Here is a 23134-nt window from a genome sequence, read left to right as displayed (position 1 = left end):
TCTGGTGAGTGACAATGTGCAAACATGCAAGAAAGCGATTACACGCGTTATTCTGAATTTCCAGTTACCCTTTCTTTTTGAGGATTTTGAATGAAAAGTTGCACCTAAGGGGCTTAAGCTTTGGGCAGAATCAAGAATTTTAAGAGCCAGAAAAGGATTGCTGATGATGCTGTCTAAGGTTGTGACTGCCATAATAAGTACCTGTCCCCATAGCATTTCTTTAGCAGGAGATGTTTACCTGGCTCCTGTTTGTTTTCAGTCTGCACTCATGTGTCTGTGTGGCTGGAATGACCTTGTTTGAATTAACAAGTTGCTGGGGTATGAATCAAAGGATAATTGTCACTGCTGCCAGTGGTACTAAACAGACCTTAGCTATTAATTCAAGACAAATGGCAGAAATGAGTAAACAGAAAGTTTACTGGTGTAAGGGAACTACAGGCCTGAGTGGATGTTCTATGTTGGTTGTATTTCAATTTTATTGTTTTCCTTTGATCATTTGAAATTACTACTGTTTTCAGCTGGAATGTAGAAAAGGCTAAGCCCACACAATTAACTATTTATTCAGATTTTAAAGGCACAGTCTGTTACAAACTTTCTTCCTCTGCAACTCGTTTTTAGGACATGTTTTTGTTATATGGGCATAATTTAAATAACTAACATAATGGAATAATTTGCCAGTTAAATGTGTTTTACAAAGAAGCCAAATCCACTGTGCTATTTGGCAGTAACCCCCTTGGATTTCAATCCTAAGCATATCTTAAGATTTAATATGTCCGATAGGGACTAATCATTAATAAACTATTGGTGTAGGGACAGGGTTTGCAAAGACATGTGAGGGCAGAAAATGAGAGGGGGGGAGAGAGAGACTCACAGCACTCCAGAAATGACCAAAAGGGTTTCTGAAACAGCCAGGGGCTAGGGACATCTGGCAAATTCATAGCAGCTAGAATGAAATACTGCTAGGGTCACTAATGAGACTCTTCCTGCAAAGCACTGGTGAAACTGGAGGGGTACTAAAGCAGATTTAGAGGGCATAAGGAAGTTTAGTCCCTGTGATGATCTGTCCTTCCTCCAGCCCGTGTCCTGCTTCCCTTCACTGCTCCCACCCCACAGGAGCTGCTGCCCACAGCTGCAAGGCCACCACAGGTCCTGCTTGGCAGAGCATGCAAGCACCCTCACAGGACTTCAGCCAGGGGAGACTGAAAAGGGAAAGTAGAAAAGGAGGAATTCCTCTCTTGAGATCTCCACATTACTTTTTAAATTATAATAGAAATTTAGCCTTAAATGCTACAGGACCCTCCAACCCGTGCCCTAGCTTGCTTTTTCCTCTCCTGCTCCTTCAACCCAATGCCTTTTGATGTAGTCTGGCACAAGCCTGCAGAGAAGACCAAGGCTCATGTGCAGAAGTGAGCATCTTGATCCGAGCCTCAAAGCAGAATTACTGGCCAAGTGAATGTTTTGTGGCTTTCCCATTTCAATGAGTCTTCCCAGTTTCTCTGTCAGAGGGCTGAGGGGATGTTTTAGAAACATGTAAACATCATGCAGTTGGTAATGGAGTTAATGTAAACTCTATAGGATATTTTATCAGTTGTCCTTTTGTTTAGTCTGGGAAGCAGAAGAATGGGAGGAACAAAAAGAGTACTCAAATACCCAAAAGGCTTCTCTAAAAAAGCAGCAATGAACTGTTCTACCTCTGTTTCTTCTGTTCAGAAACAAATGGGCAAAGTTAAAGATTCAAAATGAGATGTTAATAAAAACTTTCTACCTCAATAAATAAACACTGGAAGGGATGGCCTACAGGGGAGGTGCTATAGCACCACACTGCATTTTTAAGAACTGGTTTAGCTACAGGACTGTTAGGGATGGTGTAAAGTATTTGGTTCTTCTTCAGAGCAGGAGATGAATTGACTGAACTAATAATCCATGTAATCCTATTCAACCATACTTTCCTGTGGTATTGTGATCACTTCAACAAAATGATATTTTGATGCAAATAAAACAATGAAGCTGCAGAACCTTGTAAAGCAATCCACCTCTATGCAATTTGATGTCTGATTCTAAGGGTTATTTCAGTTATGGCAGTTCAAAGCCCTAATTCTTGCCCGATTCATTAAACTATTCACACCTGTTTTGCCATTTAGGAAGTCAGCTTTCACTTCTCTGGAAGCTATGCTTGATATTTCATTTCTCTCAGCTGACTCTCCAAAACCACTGACTTAAAACTGAATTTCTTTCCCAGAAAGTAACAGTGATTTAAATTTTTGTTTTCCCCCTACACAACAAATAACTCTATGCCACACATTACTTTTTATTCATATTTTATTCATGAGATTCTTGCTTTGAAATAAAGTGTCTACTACTATTTTAGGTTGTGTTACTTGAGCCACCACTTTTAACTGTGGCTACAGTTTAAAAATAATGTGAAATTCTATGTCATCAAGCTTTAATTAAAAAATTCATTCTCCTTTTCTTCATAGGTGCATCTGTAGCACTACTTGCTACTTGAACTTAATGACTCGTCTAAAAAAAGCATCTCTTCTCTTCTTGCTAACTGCCTGTGTGATCCTATGATAACTGATTGACAGCTTAATTTCTAATGGGATTGAATTATTTCTCAGGAGGACTGATTGAGAGCCTCGTAATGCTCTATGTTTCGGATCTCACTCCTGTGCCATATTCCTTGGCTTTTAAGGTGTGGGGTGTTTTTTTTTGGTTGTGGTGGTGTTTTTTGTTTTTTTTTTTTTTTTTTTTTTTTTTGTTTTTTTTTTTTTTTTTACCTAATCATTCTTCCATAATTCTCCTTAAGAACAAGTATGCTTTCAGAAAGATTATTACTACCTTTATCTTGAGATGTGGCTATTTTTATTTTCATTATGACGTGCTGTTTGGGCTTTCTTTGTTGACTCTTGAAGAGGCCTGCCAGAATAAATCAAAAGTAGTGCAAGTATTTAGTGTGGAGGCTTCAGTGAAGCACCTAACAAATCTTACCTAGGGAAGATTAAAAAATCAATTTGAGAACGTGGAAGAGTATTTGTCAGGGGATAGAGACCTTAAAAATATGGGCAGAGAGTACCCAGGAAACAATGAATTAATCTTTAAGTATCAGCCTTGAAAAATGGTTTGGGGTATGTTACTTGCAAGCACCAAACAAATCAACACTGAAAGGCATCACATCTGTTTGTACCTTCATATGAATTGTTTGGTTCAGTGCCATGTCTGAAAAAAATTAAAGTGAAAAATCTCTTGTCAAAATTAGTAGACTTAAAAACTGAGCTATAGTGGATGGAGGAGTGAACTCATAATAGGAAGATATATCACAGTAAACTTAGACGTTTTCCTCATCATTCTTTGTTGCAGGAGTAATGCAGGGAAATGATACTGGGAATTTGGTGTTATCAAAATAAATGATGCTTTACAGATGAGGTGAATGCCATGCCTTGCTGCCAGGGAATATATAAACTTGAGCCCAGGACTTGCAACTGATCTTGCACGGATGAACTTGAGCTCTGTTGCAGCCGCTTATTGTCTGGATGATCCTCTTTGCCAGCTTAAGGTTCCACCCACACACTATCGGGTTTGAGACTGCAGCCAGGCAAACAAGCTACACACACAGTGCCTCTTGTTGCTGGGGAGTCCATCAAGTGTGCCAGCAGATAATATAAAAAATACCTTGTAGTTTGAAAACATAAATGCCATTTTTAATGACACCAGAGCCACTTAAAATCCTTCACCTTATCTGTGATCACAGACAGGGGTTTTTTTCCCAAAAATTTTGTAAACTGGAGTTTCTGGGTCTTGGACAGGTTCAGAGGCATGCCCAGCAGATGTCTGGTGTGACTTCCTTTTGGCATGAGTCTGGGCTCAGCAAGCCAGGTAACACAAAGCTTGTTTGTCTACAGCAAGCATTTTAATATGTTTTAGTCGCATTCAAGTAACTTGGCATTCAACTTAAAGCTATCTTGCATACCACAGGCTTTACAGTGCCCACAAGTAGGCTCAAGAGCTGACACATCTGCATCTACACTGTTAGACTCAATTATTTGTTTTTAAAAGCTGTGCAACCTTTTAATCTCCCAGATGCCAAACTCCATACAAAAATCTGGAAGAATCAGAGTTGATGGGGAAGTAAGGATTAACACTTCCCAAACTGACTGACCGGTTTTAGTTCTCAGTGTGAGTTGTTCGGCCGGTTTTGAGGTGACTTTATCGATATGTAAGACGCACCCGGTCCAGGAAGAGCACCTACTGGCAGAAACAGACCCAGTCACTGCTCGGGATAGGAACAGCCACGCACAGCAGATGAGTGTGTGAGGGACCAGCGAAATGGGCATCAGGAAGGGGGACAGGAGATGTTAGTTAATAGCGTCCCAGATTACATCTGTATCTGAGTACTGAGACCACGGGAACTCATGTGTGAACGTGCAACTTCAAATACATTTGATCTGAGGCTGTGGGGTTGCTGAAATGTACGGTCTTTCTGATCCCCGTGTCTCGGGGCTTTGCTCCGGCAGCGAGTGGCTGGTGTGACTCACTTCCCCCCATGGGACAGAGGACAGCAGGAACACCGGGCTAAGGGAGTGCAGGAAAGGCAAATCTGCTTTTACGGGCAGCTGCACAGCTTTAGGAAGCCGTACCTTAAACCCAGTATCCTGTCGGTGACAGTGACCAGCCTTAGATAAATCAAGGGAAGACAAGAGACTCCCAGGCAGGTAATTACGGAGTGATCTGGCCTTCAAGCATTGCCTGTCATTTCCTCCAGTTAGTGATGAGTCTGATGTTTCCCCTGTGTCTTATCAGGACTTTTGCGCTTTAAATATGTTTTCCAGTTGCAGAGCTGGATATTCTTGCTATCTGCACGCATATCTAATCCCTGGTGAGTCTTCGCAAGCCTCCCTCCTCGCTGCATCCCGGGGCGATGAATTCCATGGACTCGACAGTCCGGGCACCGCCGCGGTGGCGGAACCGGAGGCTGTGACTGCTCAGCGCGGTCGCGAAGCCGGAATTCATGGATCTCTGGGAGAACTGTTAGGGAAAAGCTCTCCCCATTATTCTGCCGTCGGACATTCTTTTTAATGACTATTCTTACAGTGCATAGAAGAGTGAAATTGGGCAATTGCTAGGGAAAAGTTTGGGAACTACTTACTTCAGCAAGGCCCCGCTCAGCTGCCTCGTTGCTGGAAATGAGCATGGAGGTGCGGAGGCGCCGGCACCAGACTGGCAGGGACCAGCACTCGGCCGGGCCGGACACCGCCGGGAGCGGGGCCGCGAAGAAGCCGCCCCCAGCCCTCACCTGCTGCCCGGGCGGGCGGGGGCGGTGCCGCCCGGGAACTCGCGGCAGGAAGGGAGCGGAGCGAGGGCGGGAGCGGGGCCGCCACAGCCGCGGCTCCTCCTCCTCCTGTGCCCGGACCCCGCGGGCTGGGCGAGGAGCGGCAGCGGCGGGGCCCCATGCGGCGGCCGGGACGGCGCTCTCCGCCGCCCGGCCCCAGCACCACCAGCAGCCCCCGCCGCCGCCGATGACCTGGACCAGCAGCATGAGCAGCGGGTACAGCAGCCTGGAGGAGGAAGAGTCCGAGGAGTTCTTCTTCACCGCTCGCACCTCCTTCTTCAGGAGGCCGCCGGGCAAGAGCCGCGCCGCCCCACAAGTAAGTGCCGGGCGCCGGGCAAGCGGGGCGGCTGCCGCCGGGCCAGGCCGGCTCCCTCCGGCTCCCCTCCCTCCGGCTCGGCCTCCACGTGTCCGCCGCCCCCTCCCCCACGGGGAAGGACCCGCGGAGCCGCCCGGACGCCGGGACGGAGCGGGGAGGAGGCGGCCGGGAAGGGCTTCCCTCGGCGGGCTTCCAGCGGGGCTGCCGTGCGGCCGGCGGTCACTGGAGGGCCCCGCCGGCGTGCCCCTCTCGGCGGCCGGGCCGAGCGCCGCTCCCTGCCCCTCACTGCCCGGGGCAGGGATGTGAGCAGAAGGCGCTTGTGTGTGCGCTGAGTGACCGCGCTGTCGGCCCCGCTCCGCCTCTGCGGGGCACGGCGGGGTCTGTCTCCTCGCTCTTTCGGAGCTCATTCCGACGTGAATGACAGCCTCTTCAGCTGGTTTGTTGGCAGGGAAAGGGCCTCTGAAGTGTTTAAGTGGCTTGGTTTACGCATTCAGGCTCAGGTAAGTGGGGCTTTGAGGTGAAGAACTGATTAAATACAAAGCAAAAACTCCGAACCAACCCCTTGTGTGGGCAACGTTGAAATTCAGTGGAGGACCTGTCCGACCCACAGCAGTCATTAAACCATACAGGGTAAACGTCACACTTTTTTTTCCCTCCCTCATTTCTCTCTCTTCAAAGCACAGGATCTCATTGTAGAAATGGCTGGTGTCTTTGGAAACTATAGGCTAGTAAGCTGGTTTTGTTTATGCTACTTCATCTGCTCCACCCGCATCAGTGCTTTCTTTCTCTTCAGTGTCTGTTTCTTCTACACACTCTTTGTAGTTTTCCCCACTGGATTTCAGTGTTAGTATTAATGCTGCTGTGGGGACCTGGTTATAAACTTGCTTTTGAAAGCCTGGATATGTCAGCTGCCCTCTGGTCCACCTGTGGGACTTGTCAAAAAACATAATTTGTTGCCCACAGCTATTCCTGTAGGCTGTATTCTGCTGCAGAAAGCCAATCTTGGTTTCTGTTTCTCCGAGGTTACGTTCCATTTGTGATTTGTTTAAAACTGAAACCCTCTAGCTGCCCCTCAGGAAACTCCTGCTCCCCTTTGAGGAAGTGCAAGAGCTCTCCTGAGCTTTAATTTCCTTTGCAAAGTCTGGCAGGGAGCCTGGACACACCCTTTTCCTACACCTGAGCTTGGGCACTTGGAGCAAATAGGTTGGGACCAGCTGTGTATCAGGTCATGGCTGCTTCTCCCTCCTTCTCCAGGATTCTTCTCTTGACACCTCTCCTCAGCGTTTGTTTTTGTCTCATCAGTTTTGAGTTTCAGCCTCTCACTAACCTCGGGTGCTCTGGAAGCTGCTGAGTGCTGTGGAGTGTCCTTGAACTTCATCTGTAACCCATTTGTCCAGCACTGGCTGCGACCTGGTCCTTAGAGAGGAGGATCCTGGTGTGACAGTATTGTGTGGATAGATACCTAACTGCAGTCTGTCTCTGTGTAGCTACTGTATCGTGACGTGTCAGAGGGCCCATGTCTTAATTCAGATCCTAAAAACATACATCTTTCTAATGCTATTGTATTAGTTGTGTATGAGCTAAATATAGCTGTATAAGTAGTAAATTCTGCAGATGTGTAAATTGTTATGTGTAGTGTTAACTTTCCCAAGCAAGAGGGACTGGAAAAAAACCAAACCCCCCCCTTATAACTAAAATTCTATATTCTGCTCTAGTAATGCTTCCCAAAAGAATACTGCAGTGAGGTGTTGCAGGGTACATATTTAAGTATGAATTTACTGGACTGGAACAAATTCATCTCTATTGCTGACTCTGCAGCATCAGAAATACTCAGCTAGTATTTCTAGTCATAAAGTTACTACCAGTTGCTCTCAATTGATGATTTATAGAGAAGAGGAAAAAAAAATCTCCAAACAATGCTGAATGTAGATTTCAACAGTCATGTGGCCAGTGAGTTTCCCCTTCCAGCAATAACAGTCATAATAAGCCTCTTTGTAGGGATGAGGATGTTACTTTTGGTTTGTATTTGAGGTTTAGTTAAAAAATGCATACTATGTCCCCTTGAGCGAAGAGAAAAGAGGGGAGCTGATAGTTATTGTTTCTGTGTCTTTCTCAACTACACAAATATTAAGTTTTACAGTGTGGCTTTCTCTTCTTGCAGAAGACTTAAGTGCTGGCAGTTACGTTTCTCTTTCTTAGCTCACTCTGCCCCTTTTCTTGCAGGGATGAAATGGTTTAGAGCATTTGTTTTGCAGCTGTGCCTGCAGAACAACTTAGTACTAGTGTTTAGCTTTGTTTTAATGAAATGACTGCAGTTCTGGGGTAAAAATTTTGTGATAGTACTTTTGGTCTTTGCTTAGGATTCCTAATCTCTAGAATGGTTAAAGATTTAGACACCTCTTCCTCTCTCTCTACTACTAATAAAAGAAAATTGCAGCATAAACCCATTGCAGCATATAATAGGCCGTAGGGTGTTTTAGGGTTCAGCAGTAGCCCCAAAGTTATTTCTTAAGCAGGAAATACTTCAGTCTGAGGGCAGTGTGAATAAAAGTACAGGTTGCTTTTTGCTGTTCTATTGCTCCTGAAAGTTTAGCTTTATTTAAGGATTCTTAACATCTGTGTCTCTTGTAAAATTTGAGTGTCAGAGACTAGATTAAGCTCAGTGTGGCCCTGCTTCATGTCTGCAATGAGTCATCTAATAAATGAAAAAGGCAGAACTGTAAATATTTTTGTCCTGCCAGTCTGACTACTCATGTGAGGTAAAGTTATCCATGTGCATAGGCTTTTGCAAGATCAGTCTGGTGCTTCTGTATGATCAAACCTTTGGAAATTGTCCATTCCCTGTAGAGAAAATACCAAAATAAGATGTTTGGCAAACTTTTCAAAACTGACCCCTTTCTCTCCCCATTTCCTCCCACCCACCCCCATCCTTCAGGAAAACTGAAAACAGTCATGCCTGCTGCAGCAAGCCCCACCATATGCTGGAGGGATGCGCATCTTCCTGTGTGTGTTTTCTGCACTTTCCTTCCACGTGCTGCTTCCCTGAGTTATCCCACTCTGAGCAGGGTCGATGTAAACCCTTGCAATACTTTTCCTTTCTCAGGGGTCTCAATGGACAGTGGCCTTTCAAGCATCGTAGGTGGTTAGTTCCAAGCCATGCTGAGCTCATGTCGTCTACCAGGATGGCTGCAAAAGCCTGAGGACATCCCTGTACTTGGTTCTGCCTGCTCTGTGTTTGAGGGCCCCTTTCCCTGTAACTGTAAAGGTTTGAAAGGTGAGAAGAGGCTGTAGTCAAGCTTTCTCTCTGCCCTTAGTGTGAGGAATCTGTGAGACAGGACATTACTGTGCTTTGGGAAACCTTGCTTGGGAAGCTGGCAGTGCCATGAAGGTCATGGATGCCAGCTAGAAGAGGGCCAGTCCTGCAGGTTCTGTTCAGCATCAGAATTGTGAATAGTTTGCACACAAAATGTGAGAGAATTCTGGTTGATGTCTCATGCAAAATGGCTTGATATAGTAAGTCTGACACTTGGATGCTGCTCTGTTCTTTGGAAAAAAACACCAAAAGGCTGCTGTGCACTCTGCTTTTCTACCATTTTGTACAGGCCCCTGTAAAAGTGTTTGCAAGAAAAATGTAATCTCTTCTGTTGGCAGTTTCCAAAAATGCACGTGTTCCTTCTGCACCCAAGAATGTCCTTATTGCCTCACTGTCAGCACTGGTCCTTCCCTGTCTGAGGTCTGATTTCTCCCTCTCTCTTCCCCTTGCTGGTCTTGGTCTTCATGGCTTCCAGACCCACTAAGTTCCTTCCCCTGCACCTTCACCCGCTGCCCCCTGCCGTGACATTGACTTTGTGACTGTCTTTTCTGCCTGTCAGTGGGATTTGCAACTGTGGTAATGGTGATGGGAAAGGAAATTCATAAAAAACCTGGAAATGGAAAGCATAGGTAAGAGCGGAGGAGGTGTAAAGAGGAAAGGCAAAAGGCAGAGGCTGAGTCTCATCCCTAACTAGTCCTGCCAAGTTAATCAGCAATCTCTCATTTCGTGTTGGAGAAAGAGGTTTGAACGGAAGAATACAGCAGGTTTTTTTAGTGGGTGAGCTGGTGAAAATGGGAAGAAGTATGACAAGCTTCTGGGCACAGACACCTTTTTTTTTTAGGTTTCTTCCACATGAATTTGCACAGTAGGTTGAGGCATATAATTGAGAGGAAGAGAGACCATAAAAAAAAGCATTTGATTTGGGAAGAAAACAGTTTCTAGCAGTAAAATGCAATCTGTAGCAGCTCAAGCTTGGTTAGGATGTCTTTGTGTTACCAGTGTCCGTTATTAATGTCTCACGTTTTTTGGCCATTACGACTCTTCCTGGGTTTCCTTTTAGTAACATTCCCTAGGGAAAACGCCTCTCCTGACTAGCAGAAAAAATGAGGTTTCTAATTATAGGCTTGCTTTGGAGCCAAAAAGTTTAGATTTGTGTTTGACATGTAGTCGTGAAACTTTTTTAAAAAGGCAACTAAAAATATCCAGTAATGTTTTGTTCTTTTTTTTTTAATCCATTTGGCAGTCAGTGAATATTATGGGATAAACATTGTCACAAGTGAAATCCTTGAAAGTTAAGAGCTGAAGGAATGAGTAGGGTAGAGACTGTGTCTATTTTAAGCCCACGTCACTGTGACAGTAAACCAGTGGTCCTTATTTTGTGTTTTTCCTCGCTCTTGGAGCCCTTGATGAGGCATATGTGCGTCAGTAACTTGGAGGGGCCATTTTGTGGTGAACTCTTAAGTCCCCTGCTGGTGTCTGACAGCCTCTGGAGGTGAGATGAGATTTATGCAGAGGATGCTGATTGCTGTACGCTGGTTTATCGTCACAGTTGGTTCTGGGAATTGTCAGTTTAAATTTTGAGGACTTAACTATATGAAATGGTAACTACTAGCACACACAAAAATTTAAGAAGCAGGTTTAGGAGAGATGGATTAACATACTGTCCTAATCAGAGTTCAAATAACTCATCAGTACACCATGTGATGAGTGCTGTTAGATTCAGCAATTTAAATGTCATGAGTGCAGCACCAGGGGCAGGCAGTATTGAAACTAGCTGAGTAACTCAACCTTTCCACTGTTTTCTTTAGTCTATTAAATTAATACTATATTAAGTGCATCTCGGGCAGTTACTTCTCTATAAATTTTGAGAGCACAAACAATGTGTTATTTCCTTTTTTACTGACATTTATTTAAATATCACCAGAGAAACACTGATTATTTATCTTTTCCTTTAGTTGGATAAAAAAAGACTGATTCACTTACCGGAGTCTTGGGGTGCAATAGCTAGGCTTCACAGTTAGATCAGGAGCACGTAGAAAGTGTGGGTATTTTGGGAATTAAGTGATGTAGTTGATTTGGGATAATTGTGAAGGTTTAAGTGCAAAGCAGAAGGGCAGAGTTGTGGAGTTTTGCTAAGTCAGAAAGTATTGGGCACCTATAGCTTTATAGTCCAAAATGTTTAGGCTTAGGCTTAGACGCATGTGAAAAGACATGCAGACACAAGGAGTTTTCTTTTAACTGAAGGGTAGTGAATCCAGGAAAGTGCTCTGCAGAGCAACAGAGCTCAAGGTCATCTGAATACACCAAAGAGATTAAAAAAACAACAAACAAAAAAACCAAAACAATAAGAAGTTGCTTAGTGAGAAAATTTGATACCTCGTTTTCATGATCTGTTATTTCAGCTGTAGATCAGTGTGTAAGAATAGTATCAGAATGACCATTTTGGAAGAGGATTTTGCTGATTAACATCTAGCTACTGCAAGAGCAAAATTATGAAGAAAAACTGAAGTAGAAACTGATGCTACAGTTTGTCTCTTGTGTAAAAAGTCATTGGCACCAGTACTGAATTAACAGTTGCAAACACTGCTGGCTCATGGGTTGGGCACAAAGGGTCAGAGTGAAGGGGGTAACGTCACAGGCTGGCAGCTGGGCCCTCATGGAGTTCTGCAGGGCTCCATCCTTGGCCCAGAGCTTATCCATGTCTTCATTAATGGCTTGGATGCAGGACTGGAAGGAATACAAAGTAAATTTGCCAATAACACTAAATTGAGAGGAACTGTTGAGTCTCTCAAAGGCAGAGAAACACTGATAAATTAGAGAGATGGGCAGTCACCAACTGTATGAAGTTTACCAAGGGCAAGTGACAGATTTTGCTCCTGGGATGGGGCAACGCTGGATATATGGACAGACTGGGGAATGAGAGGCTGGACAGCAGCACTGTGGAAAGGGACCTGGGGGTCCTGCTCAAGGGAAAGTTGAATCTGAGCCAGCAGTGCTCTGGCAGCCAGGAGGGCCAGCCCTGTCCTGGGCAGGCACAGCATCACAGCTGGGCAAGGGAGGGGATTGTCCTGCTCTGCTCTGCCCTGGGCTGGCCTCACCTTGAGTGCTGGGGGCAGTTCTGGGCAATGTAAGGAAGATATTGCCTGAAAATGTAAGGAATGGCCATAGTGTAGGAAGATGTTAAGCTATTGGAGAGTGTCTGAAGGGGGGCAATGAAGGTGTTGAAAGGTCTTGAGGGGAAGCTGTATGAGGAGTGCCTGAGGTCACTTGGTCTGTTCAACCTGGAGAACAGGAGATTGAGGGGAGAGCTCATTGCCATCTGGAACTTCCTCATGAGGGAAAATGGAGGGGCAGGTACTGATCACTCTTGTCACCAGTGACAGAACTCAAGGGTATGGCCTGAAAGTGTGTCAGGAGGAGGCTACATGTCAGTAAAAGGTTCTTCACCCAGAGGGTGGACAGGCCCAGTAGCAGGCTCCCCAGGGAAGTGGTCACATCACCAGCTTGACCGAGTTCAAGAAATGTTTGGACAATGCTCTCTGGCACATGGTGTGATTCTTAGGGTGTCTTATGTAGGGTCAAGAGTTGGACTTTGGTGATCCTTGTGGGTCCCTTTCAACTCGGAATATTCTATGATTCTAAATAAACTGATTAACAGAGAATTTTGGATTAAGTGCTCAGTATGTAATGCAGCATTTCCCTGTGACACTATACCGGTGAGTCAAGACAAGCAATGTGAGCTTCGTGAAGAGAGACGTGAGAATGACAGGTCTCTTGGTCAGCTCTCCTCATGGATAGGCAGATAAGGGCAATGTGCAGGCAGCACATTGGGCCAGGCTATTCAGTATATCCTGCACATTGTTCTTAGGTAGAAATAGTAGGGCTGTTATGAATGCATGCTCACATTTAAAAAAAATAGTATGGTAGCTATATATACACACACAACATATTTAGATTTATATATATAAATCTGACATGCACACATATGGATTTGTGCCTTTTGAGACCAACATTCAGGAAAGGTCTTAAAAGCATCAGATCCACAGTCCCACAGATGATAGAGGTGTGCCTTGATGGGGCAGAAGCCAGCCCAGCATGCTGTCATCCCCTCAGTTTCAGTGCAGCTCTTACCTGACTACTGTATTGTCAGGCTTTTGATGGGTTCAGGTGCCTGTATCAAAGCCCACACGTTTCTGTAGACAGGTATGAATTGACTTGGGGTGAGTAATTGCTGCTTTACTTTTGGCATGCTTGCTGTTCTGTGAGGTTGCTGAAATACTGCAGACAGTTTTGAGGAGAGTGCTTCCCATGCAGACATGTATTTGGCTATGCTAAGTAGCCACATGTGATTTATGTAGCAATTAAGAATGCTTTCTAGTTACTCATCCGTGTGTGTGCTGGAGAGGAATTTGTGTTCCTGTATGCAGAGGAATCTGTGCTGTGCTGAAAATAATAGTAAAAGCAGCAGTGTTTCATCTGCCTCTGAGGGTGCATCAAATGTTGATGTTGGGTGTGTAGGAGTACTTGGTGTGTCAGTTGTCAGCTTCTCTGTCTCGCTCTTTACCCACTAAGTAATTGTGGAAAATACTGTTTGCACGTGGTTTTTTTTATAAATTATACTAAATAATGTACTGGGGGCAAATTACAAAGGCAGTTGTCTCTAATCTTTTATAGATATCCCTGTTGTCCATAATTAGGACTGCCTATATTGTGATCTGTTTCCTCACTGATCCAAGGTGTGGTCAAGTGCATGGATGCCCAGTCTAACCTCTAACCATGCTATACTCTTCCTCACAGTTTACAGTCTCTTTAAAGCCTGATTGGTGATAATAAAAACTATCAAGTTCTTCTCTGACTGAATGTGATAGTTTGCCAAATATTTAAGTGCTTAATTTTATTTCTGCTGAAGTAGGAATCCCATGATTTTACTTGTCTGCCTTGAAGTAAAGTTTGTAATAGAACAAATTTGTTAGTACTTCCCAAGTAGCTGAACACCTTTACTGATGGTTAATAACCTCTGTTGTAGAGGACTTCCTCTCAGTAGCTTCTTATGTACAGTTGTGCCTAGGTCACACTAGCCTGTAAAATTAAAAGAGTTTAGTTTGGATGTTTCATTTAGAGCATTATTTTTCTCTTAGGGGGTTCCTCTCTTTTGAAGAAATGGGCTCCTCAAGATCAAAGCCTGCTAATCTTGCTGTTCAGTCCACCAGCACCTTGATTTAATGTGTTCACTTCGATACATAAGCTGAGATTGTTGAAGTCTTTTTGTTCAGAGCTGCTCATTTAATTGTAAAATATTCTCATAGTTCATATGAGAAGAATCTGCTAAAGCCATATGAACTCCAGCAACTGCACTAGGGATTTCAGCATGACCCATTGTGATTGTGTGTACAGAAACTGGCATATTCTTTGGCACTGCCTGAAAGATTAAGAATTTGAAGGTTGTGTATTGCATAATGAGAGAATTGGTCTGCATTGTTTCTCCTCATATTTTAAATGAGTAAGTTCAAGTGTCAGTGTTACTGAGATTAGCATAGGCATTAGTGCAGCTTTTCAAAACAGGTGTAATTTGAGCTACTGTATTACAATTTTTTATTATATTATTGATGTGTGGAAAAATTATGTAGTATAGGCATAGAAAAGTGTCTTATGTTACCTTTATGATAAAACATGTAAAAAAAACCCAACCCCATTTTTTTTGTGTCTTTGATTTGCTTGCGAGTAGTAGAAAAGTTGATGTGTGGCAAGTGACTGAGGCTGTGCCTAAAGTGCACAGCAGGTATATGCTGTAGCCAGTTACAGGAACTAATCCCTCAGCTTTCCAGACTGGTGACTTAAAGGTCAGGCTCTTTCTGTTACCATGCATGTGACCTTAACTTCAAAAAGCAGTGGAGAGAGAGAGTTCCTTAAGAAGCATTTCTAGATCTGTCAGGTTAGACAGTTGAACCTAAGAGTTGAAGACCAAGGAACAGAAATATGAGCAGCAGGAAGGTTATTTTTAATCCTGTCACACATACAGGCTCCCCATTTCCATCACCAAGAGTACAAAAATTAGACCTATGTGATGACTATAATATAGCCTGGAGTAAATGCTGCAATAAGGGGGTGCTTCTGAAAACTGCTAAAATAAATCCCTAATTCTCTATGTGGCATGGACTTGGCAGCTGAAAGCTAGAAATAGGTATAACTTTTGTATTTGATAGTGAAGGGGGAGGAGAAGGAAGGAATCTTTGTGTGCAAGACCTGCTCCATCTCTTGAAGGATAATATAAGCACTTAGCAACTGCTGAGAGCAAACAAAAGTAAATTATCCTGCATGTATGTGAGGCATGGTAAAAGTAATTTGAGATGGGAAGTTGATTTGTGACTTGTCTTTTAGGAGCTCTGATGGAAAGAAGGAAGAGAAACTATTCTATCTGTCCTGTTGTAAGTGCAGGCTGAAAAATTGCCTGTTCATATTTCTGCACATGGGATCGATGTTTGGGGAAAACTGCACAACCAGAAGTTCATGCTTGAGGCAGCTGCTCCATTAGGTACCCACACAGAAGTGCTGGCAGTGTAGGAACAGCAGAGTCAGGGGAATATCAGTTGTGCAGGCAACCTGATGCAAGCAGTAACCAGACTCCCTTGTAATCTGTGCAAGAGGAATCTGCTTTATTAAGGGGAACTTGATCTTTAATGAAAGAAATTAAAGTCATGATACTCACAGCTTTCATGGAGCCTAACTTAGCACAGTGTTACTTTCCTACTGCACTGTCTACATAAATTTGTAACTCTCAAGTCTGGTTTCTGTATTTAGAAGTTTATCCAGATCTTTGGGTTAATTCTCATGTAAAATTAATCTTAGGGAGAGTTTGCAGTTTTTACATGAGTTAGCAGCTCAACTTAAGATGAACTGGGAGTATTTAACATGATATTCAGGGATGCTTTATTCATTGAATTCAGGGAATGCCTTTTTTGCCTTCCGAGAATATAGGATACAGGGTGATAACTAATGTCAGGAGTCTTAATCAATTCCTTCTGTAATTAAAATAATTTAGCTGCTTTTAGACAGCCTAGTAAGTGGATCTCAGGATCTAGGTAAATGGATTCACAGCAACTAGTTAAGATAGTCTTATGGAGTGTGGCTGTTGTAGAGTTCAAAGACTGGAATATCTTTTGTTGTATTTGGTAATATAATTTAGTTATGTCCCTGGAGAAGTGACTCTTAAAATACTGAATTCCTTTAGTTACCTTTTTATTCACTAGTGGTAAGAGACTACTGCATATGCATATGAATGTCAGAGGAGACAGCAAAGCTTCTGGACATCAGTCAGATAAACCTCTGAATCAGATAATAACATTATTTTAAGTTTCATTTTTCTATTCTCATTGAATATAAAATTGAATTAGTTTATGTGATTAGTTGTCTTTTTAAAGTTTTTTCTTTGGGCTCTATGACTATAGCAAAAATTGTTCCTGAACAATTTCCTATATGCACCCCCCCCCTTTTTTTTTTCAAGGTCCTAGCCAAGTAAGAGCTTGTTTTATTCTTTAGGTGCTAATTACTTTCCCTTCTTCTTTAAGTCTGAGACTGATTTTCACTGCTGTTGCTTATAACAATTATAACAAGAATTGCTGATAAATCTAAATACTTTCTCTAAACATTCTCTATATCAACTGCACAGTATTGCTTTGGGGTCTGATTCAGGCTTCATGGGAACAAGTTTGTTTTCATAGAAATTGAAAAATGGTATTAGTGTTCAGCTGACCATGTGATCTACTACTCTGAACTTTCGTTGGTCCCTTGCTTGCCTAGGAGGTATTTTTACTGCTTTAAAAATAGTATAATGTTAGGAAAATAAAATTCAGCTTAACTAAAACCACCATGTTTTAATAAAAGTATGTTAAAATATTTTCTGTAAGAATTTTAATTCTGTGCTCTAAATTACAACTTTTTTCTTGAGTGAATATTCAGTAGATTGTGTTGTCAAAGGGTATATATAATAACTGGGAGAATGTTCTTGTTGCTAACTCAAACCTGTGAGCAATAGGACTTCATGAAGTAGATTGAACTGCGGTTCTGGCTTTTTGTTGCTCTGGTCAGAATTCTTGATCTGTAAAATGAAGCAGACAGTTCCTGTGCTTAGTACGGTGAGATTTTTGTATTCTGGATTAGGCTGGATGCCAATTAGTCAGCCACTGTCTACCCTTCACAGCGTAGACAGTTCCTGTATCTTTGACCTGATCCCAGCCTATATAATACTATCCCAAAAAAGTGCCAAGTATTTAGGCAAGGTGGAGAACCAGTGATGGTTTGTAAATCAAAGTGGCTCTGTTGCTAACAGGCATATTCCAACAGGGTTTCTCTTTTGGTTTGTTAAACCATAGGGCACTTGCAATTGCCTTGATACTGTAATAGAAGGTTATTATAAAGGTTGGATAGAAGGTTGTTATAAAATACAGAAATAATTCCTGATATGTACCTTTCTCAAGTTCTGAATAAGAATGGAACTGTCTGTAAAACAGTAACCCCAAAGAAGTGTCCAGCTATCAGAAGATCAAGTAAGTTGGTTTGAAACATGGCAGGCTGTGTAATGCAAATTTGACTTCTTTATGATCACCAAATCATAGTGAGTTTCCTGGGAGTTTAACTCTGTGTTTTGTCACCAAAAAGCCACTTTGTGCTCCCCTGTGCCTGAGATGAACTTGGGAAGTGTGTTCTCAGGTGGCAGAGTTACTGGCAGCACCTCCTTGGTTTGGCTCACTCCTGTTGGGTGTCCTTGCTTTTCCAGTTGCTGTTATGCTGTCCTCCCCTGGCAGCAGTGGGCATGGGAGCTTGTTAAATCCAGAGGAGGAGTCTTATATCTGCTGAACTGAATCCTATGGAAGAATGAATTTTCATCTCTTACTGTGCTCCCCTGGGAGGGGTCATCCCACTTGCAAGGAGAGCTCGACGTACTCTTACAGTAGAAATCTCTGCTTTGGTGGTCACAACATTTGGCAATTTGAGTATCCAAACTGTTATCCCATTGTTCCACATGTTCCTGTGACTGAGGTCTGATATGTCTTAATAGAAATCTTGGAGGATTTAAATAACTTACAGGTTATTCCAATAGAACACAAGTTACATATTTAGAAGTATCTTTCTAAAGATCTTCTGTGTTGCCCAGTCACGGACAAGAGTGATTAATAGAGTTGTATCACAGGTTTTGTTTTATGACTAGAGTTTGTAGGTTTGTCTATGCTGACAGCTGCTTTTGAATTCATGTGAATGTGTTCACATGGTGGGAAGCTTATCTCAGGATGGGGGAACACGACTGTTTATATTGTGCTAAAAGGTTGATATGTGAAGTGAAACATCAAAGCGGTTTCTAATGCTCTGAACTTTAAAACTCGCAGTTAATTTAATTAAAAAATAATTAAAGGCACATCTTTCTCCACCCTTGAATGTAGACCCCAAATATTCTTCAAAGCATATTTGAATTTAATGATTTGGTGATTTCCTCCCTGAGGCTTTTTTTAATTTGCCACTGTCGTATAAAGATGAAGCTTTGAGTTGCAATGGTAAGAGACTACTAGTGCAGTAGGTATTTGCCTCCTAAGACAGTAAAATTACATGTACTGTGGAAATAGCCTCGTATTAAAAAAGATAAATTCATAAACCTAGATTTTTCCTCTAGCACTCTTAAGTTCATGATACACTTCTTTTTTAGTGATTTATAGCTTAAACTAGCTCCTGAAGCAGCTGGGTGAAGTGCATGGTATGGAATGCTAGCATGCCACCCTTGTTTTTTCACTTTTTTCTTCCTTTGTCTCCTTCTCCTTGAATTCTAATGAAGGATCCTGTTTTAAAATGAGTTTGATTTTTAAATCAGCCATTATAGCCCATGCTGGAAAAAATCATGTATTATGTAATACAGATTTACTGCACTAAGTGGTTGTGAAGATGTTATGTGGAGGATATAGGATGGGAACTCCATGCTGCTTGTCTGGATTTAACAAGTAGTAACCTATACATTTTCATCTTCAGAGATCTATCTGGAAGATAGAGGGGAAAAAACCCAACCTTTCAGAAGGCATTTCACATTTGGTAGCAATTGCGTCAAAAACAAAAGGCAGTGGAGAGAAGTATTTTTTATTATAAGGATTATTAAAACTAGCATTGGTGTTTATGTTGTAGGTATGGGCATTATGGTGTGCTAAGGACAGTGTCTTGGTCTTGTCACCCCGAGACAGGCAGTCATTAGAAATGTGCCATTCCCTGGTTATGGGAAGGAACTGTGTTGTTTAGGTACTTGCAGAGATCCTTTCTCATTCTGGACACACTCCTGAGTAATGTGCTCTGGGAGACCCTGGTTGAGTGGGGAGGTTGGACTAGATAATCTCCCGTGATCCCTTCCAACATTACCCATTCTGTGATTCTTCCCCATCTCCTTGCTGTGTGCTTCCAAACGAACCTCAATACTGCCCTTCCAGAGAAATCCAAACTTTGTTCTGGCTGTTCCCACCAGACAAGTGAAAAAGTCTGAAAGATGATGGGGATGCCATGCTGAAACTGAACTGGAATTGGATCCCGTTCTGTTTCAGATGTGTAACACCAAACATAACTTTCCTGGTCAAAGCTTGCTCTGTTCCCTCTTTGTTGTTCTCGTGGTTTCAGTGCACTTCCATGGCTGCATGCTCACAAGGAGATCTAACCTGCAATAGTAATTGGATTGTTAATCTGCACAGTGTGTCTATAAATAGTTAGGTAGGGGTGGGGTTTTGGGTTCATAACTTCACCATACTTCACTTTTGGTGAAGCAAAACATCTTGGTGAAAACACGATATACTAAATGTTAAACGTAAATCGTTTCAAGATGTAAAAGGTTAAAACACAGGCCTGGTGAAACTCACAGCACTTGGGTTTTTTGGGTATTTTGAAGTAGGAGGGTGCCAACTACTGCTAGGTTTCCATTCTCCTAGATTTGTCATATGAACCATGGGGAACAAGTGATGTCTCACAAGGTAGAACACAAAAGGATCATCACAGAGCAGTTAATCCTACCTCTGTTGTTCGTGCCCTGTCACATCTCAGCCACACGCCTACAAGGTGGATGCTGCAGGTTGAAGGCTGTCTGTGTGGCTCCATTGCTTGGGCAGAGGGTGTGGTTCCACTGAAGCTTCAGTTTAATTAAGGCAGGTTTTTGTTCAGATGCCTGCCTTGAATCAGATCTCTCTGTGGTTGCAGAGGAACACCCGGTGCTAGAGCAGATGGGGGAATGTGCAGCTGGGGAAACTGAGTGAGAGGGTGGGACCACAAGAGGCTGGGTTTAGCTGGTGGAGCTGCGCTTTGGGAGGGAAAGCCCCAGCCGATGGGGCAGTGAAGATGTGCCATAGAGTGTTTGCACAGATTTCTTAACTGGATAGACATGATACAGGTAGGTCAGGTAGGTGGAGAAGTCTGGGCATTTTGGTTTTGTGTGGTGTGGTGGTGTTTTTTTTGTGGTTTTTTTTGTTTGTTTGTTTGTTTGTTTTGTTTTTTGGTGTTTTTTTTTTTGTTTGTTTTTTGGTTTTTTTCTGTGTTTGTTTTTATTCTTTTAATGAATAATGGTTCTGAAAGGAAGAAATCACTAGAACTTCTTCAATGCAAAATATGGTTTATGCTTTGGTATCTGTCAGGAAAAAGTACAGCAAAAAGGATTGCAGTGTAAACCCTGGATTTACTTGCAGGTTCTTGATTTTTCAAAATACATCCATTTGTGTATTTCTAGCTTTTTGTATTTTCCATGGCTTTTGAATCCTCCCTTAATTGTTCCCTGTAACAGGTTTAACAAGCCTGTCATCCATTTAGAGAATAAAGTTAAAGGTACTATTTTAAACATATTGAAATGTATTTTAAATGTTATGCCATACCAAAAGGTAACTGCACTCTTTCCTGTGCCTTGACCAACTTCAGTCTCCAGCTATTACAAGATTTTTCCACTGCAAGTGTGAGCCCATTGATGGAAATTGGGTGTTAGTCTTTTGCTTGTTACCTTGCTTGCCAGTTTTGAGGGAGGGCTGGAAGGGATTTATTAATGTTTGACAAATGTATCATCAATATCTATATTCATGCCACTCCATAGAAAGTTTCACAGCTGAAATTGTCTGCCTGTGGTAATGATTGCTGTAATCAACCTTTTGCCATGATTTTGTTTTGTTGTTTTGAACTTTACTGGTTATGGTATGAACTGCACTTAGTGCTGTTTTCACAAGTGTAAATATAGGCAGCTTTTTGGATGTAACTGCTTGAGAGGAAGAAAGTTTCTTTTGCTGGATGGAAGACAGAAAAATGTAGGTGAAGAAGCTACAGCAGGGGAGGAGGCAGCTGCTCTCAGAAGGAGATCTGGCACTGCTGGTGGACCACTGGAAGAAAAGGTAGTCCTGTGCCCACCTGCCTTTCTTTAATCACAGAATGGGGACATTTGAGCATCTTGACTTCTGACTCTTTAATAATTTAATTTGGTGTTTTAAGAAGGAAGAACATCACCCGATTAGCTTCTGGGCAAACTGGAAGGCCACATCATGGTTCTTTTTTTTCCTCTTTTTTTTTTTCTTCTTTTTTTCTTCTTCCCCACAAGACTGATGATAACAAATAGGACAGATGAATAATGCACTAGTATTGTGAGGATCGTGGTAAATAGCAGAGCTGTGTATGCGGTTAATGTAAGAAAAGTATGAAGTTTAAAAAATACATAAAATGATACCTCATTACATGACAGATTAGATCTATTTTTTTTACCTTGGTTGTTTTTATTGTATGAGACACAAGATGTTCCCTCCCTTCCTTGTTCTCTTGGATCTTTCTCTTACAAATGTGTGAATCTGCTTCAGGTTCTTTGTTAAAACAAACAAGGAGCAGGTATGGATGACTACCAGCAGACTGGAGAGCACCAGCAGGAGCAGAAGGACCAAAACCAGGCTGACATTGCCAAGACCTGAAAGCATTTGATGTTTTTTTGAAGGCAATCTCATTTTGTAATAGTCTCTGAACTCGGCCCTTAGATGTATACAGTGCACTGGAGCATTGAGAAATCTGTGTAAATACTGAAATTTGTGCATAATCAGTTTTGGTTCTGCCAGTTAATACTATTTTTAGGAAGTAATTGCAAAGTCTGTTTTATTTTATTGGGAGCTGAAGAAAGGAGCCGTTGGACTCAAAGAGCATGTGTGTGTTTAGCCCTCAGGAGGAATGGAGTGTCCTAGTCAGGGTGAGGAGAGCAGGTGACAGTGCATGGCCTCTGTCCCTTCTTCCCTGACTCAAAGGTTCTCTGTGTGTAGTGCCTGTGTGGAGAATTAGATCTCCTCTGGGCAAAGGGCTGATGTGAGCAGGTGTACGAATCCCTGTGAGTGCCCCAGCTCACCAGTGTGGCTGTGGCTGAGTCTCCACTCCCAGTGGGCACTTCCCTCCTATCAGTGCAATGTGCTGGTTTTGATGGGAGGTTCTTGCCATGGCCTTGGAGAATAGGCCCTTCTGCTCTCCAGAGAGCTCTGCCATGACCTGGGTACAGGATGAGGCATCTGGGTGACCAAGCTGTGGGGAAGAAAAGGGAGAGCTTCTGTGCAGGTGAGGGATGCTGGAGTTGGGAGGAGACTGTGAGCCCTGTAGTTTGAGTGTTCAGTTCATTCCAGTTAGCAGTGCAGGAAGCTGGAGAGCCAGCATCTCTTATCCCAAGAGAGAGAAGTCCAGAGAGCTGAACAGGAAGGAGGATGTCTCAGGGAGCACCTGCTGGCAACTGGAGTGGAGGTTTGCACACATGCTGGGTGCTGTGGGTGACTTCAGATGGCCACGTGGAAGTGGTGTCTGTGTTGCAGCAGTACAGGGGCTGGGTTGGTGGAAGCTCTGAAGATGCTGACCTGATCTGAAAGGAATGATGAGTCTAGTCTGTGCTATACAAACAGTGATGTTTATGAGAGCAGCTTATGTATGAGGAAAGATGTGCAGGGTGTTTTTGTCATCTTTTCTTTCAGTGACTGTTTTGTTGTGTGCCAGAACTGGCTGGACTAGCTTTATGCTGATACCATCACCTTAACTTTTGTGTGTTCTTTTAAACCTCTTCCTTGGTGGCTGTGATGCCTGAAGAGGTCATAAAACAATACCTGGCTGGATGCAAATGCTTTTTCAGATGATTTTTATCGCTACCATTTACCAGACATCTCTTAAGCAAGCCTGTTTC

At 42.8% G+C, this 23134-nt stretch overlaps 1 protein-coding gene across 3 annotated transcripts in view; it reads left to right on the top strand.

Moving 5' to 3' along the window:
* The window catches only part of RASSF3 (Ras association domain family member 3), a 105589-nt gene that overhangs the window by 47558 nt on the left and 34897 nt on the right, over window positions 1–23134 (top strand). The window contains exon 1 of one of the 3 annotated variants that reach the window (XM_063396546.1): window positions 5181–5642. The exons of the other annotated variants lie outside the window; for them this stretch is intronic. Within the exon in view, the coding sequence (XP_063252616.1) occupies window positions 5181–5642 (462 nt within the window). Of the gene's footprint in view, window positions 1–5180; window positions 5643–23134 lie in introns of those variants that run through there. 3 annotated transcript variants of the gene reach the window in all.

This window comes from Prinia subflava, chromosome 4 (assembly GCF_021018805.1).
Source record: "Prinia subflava isolate CZ2003 ecotype Zambia chromosome 4, Cam_Psub_1.2, whole genome shotgun sequence".
Taxonomy (NCBI): domain Eukaryota; kingdom Metazoa; phylum Chordata; class Aves; order Passeriformes; family Cisticolidae; genus Prinia; species Prinia subflava.
Note: the sequence above shows the minus strand (reverse complement) of the source record. Positions and strands in the feature narration are given on the sequence as shown.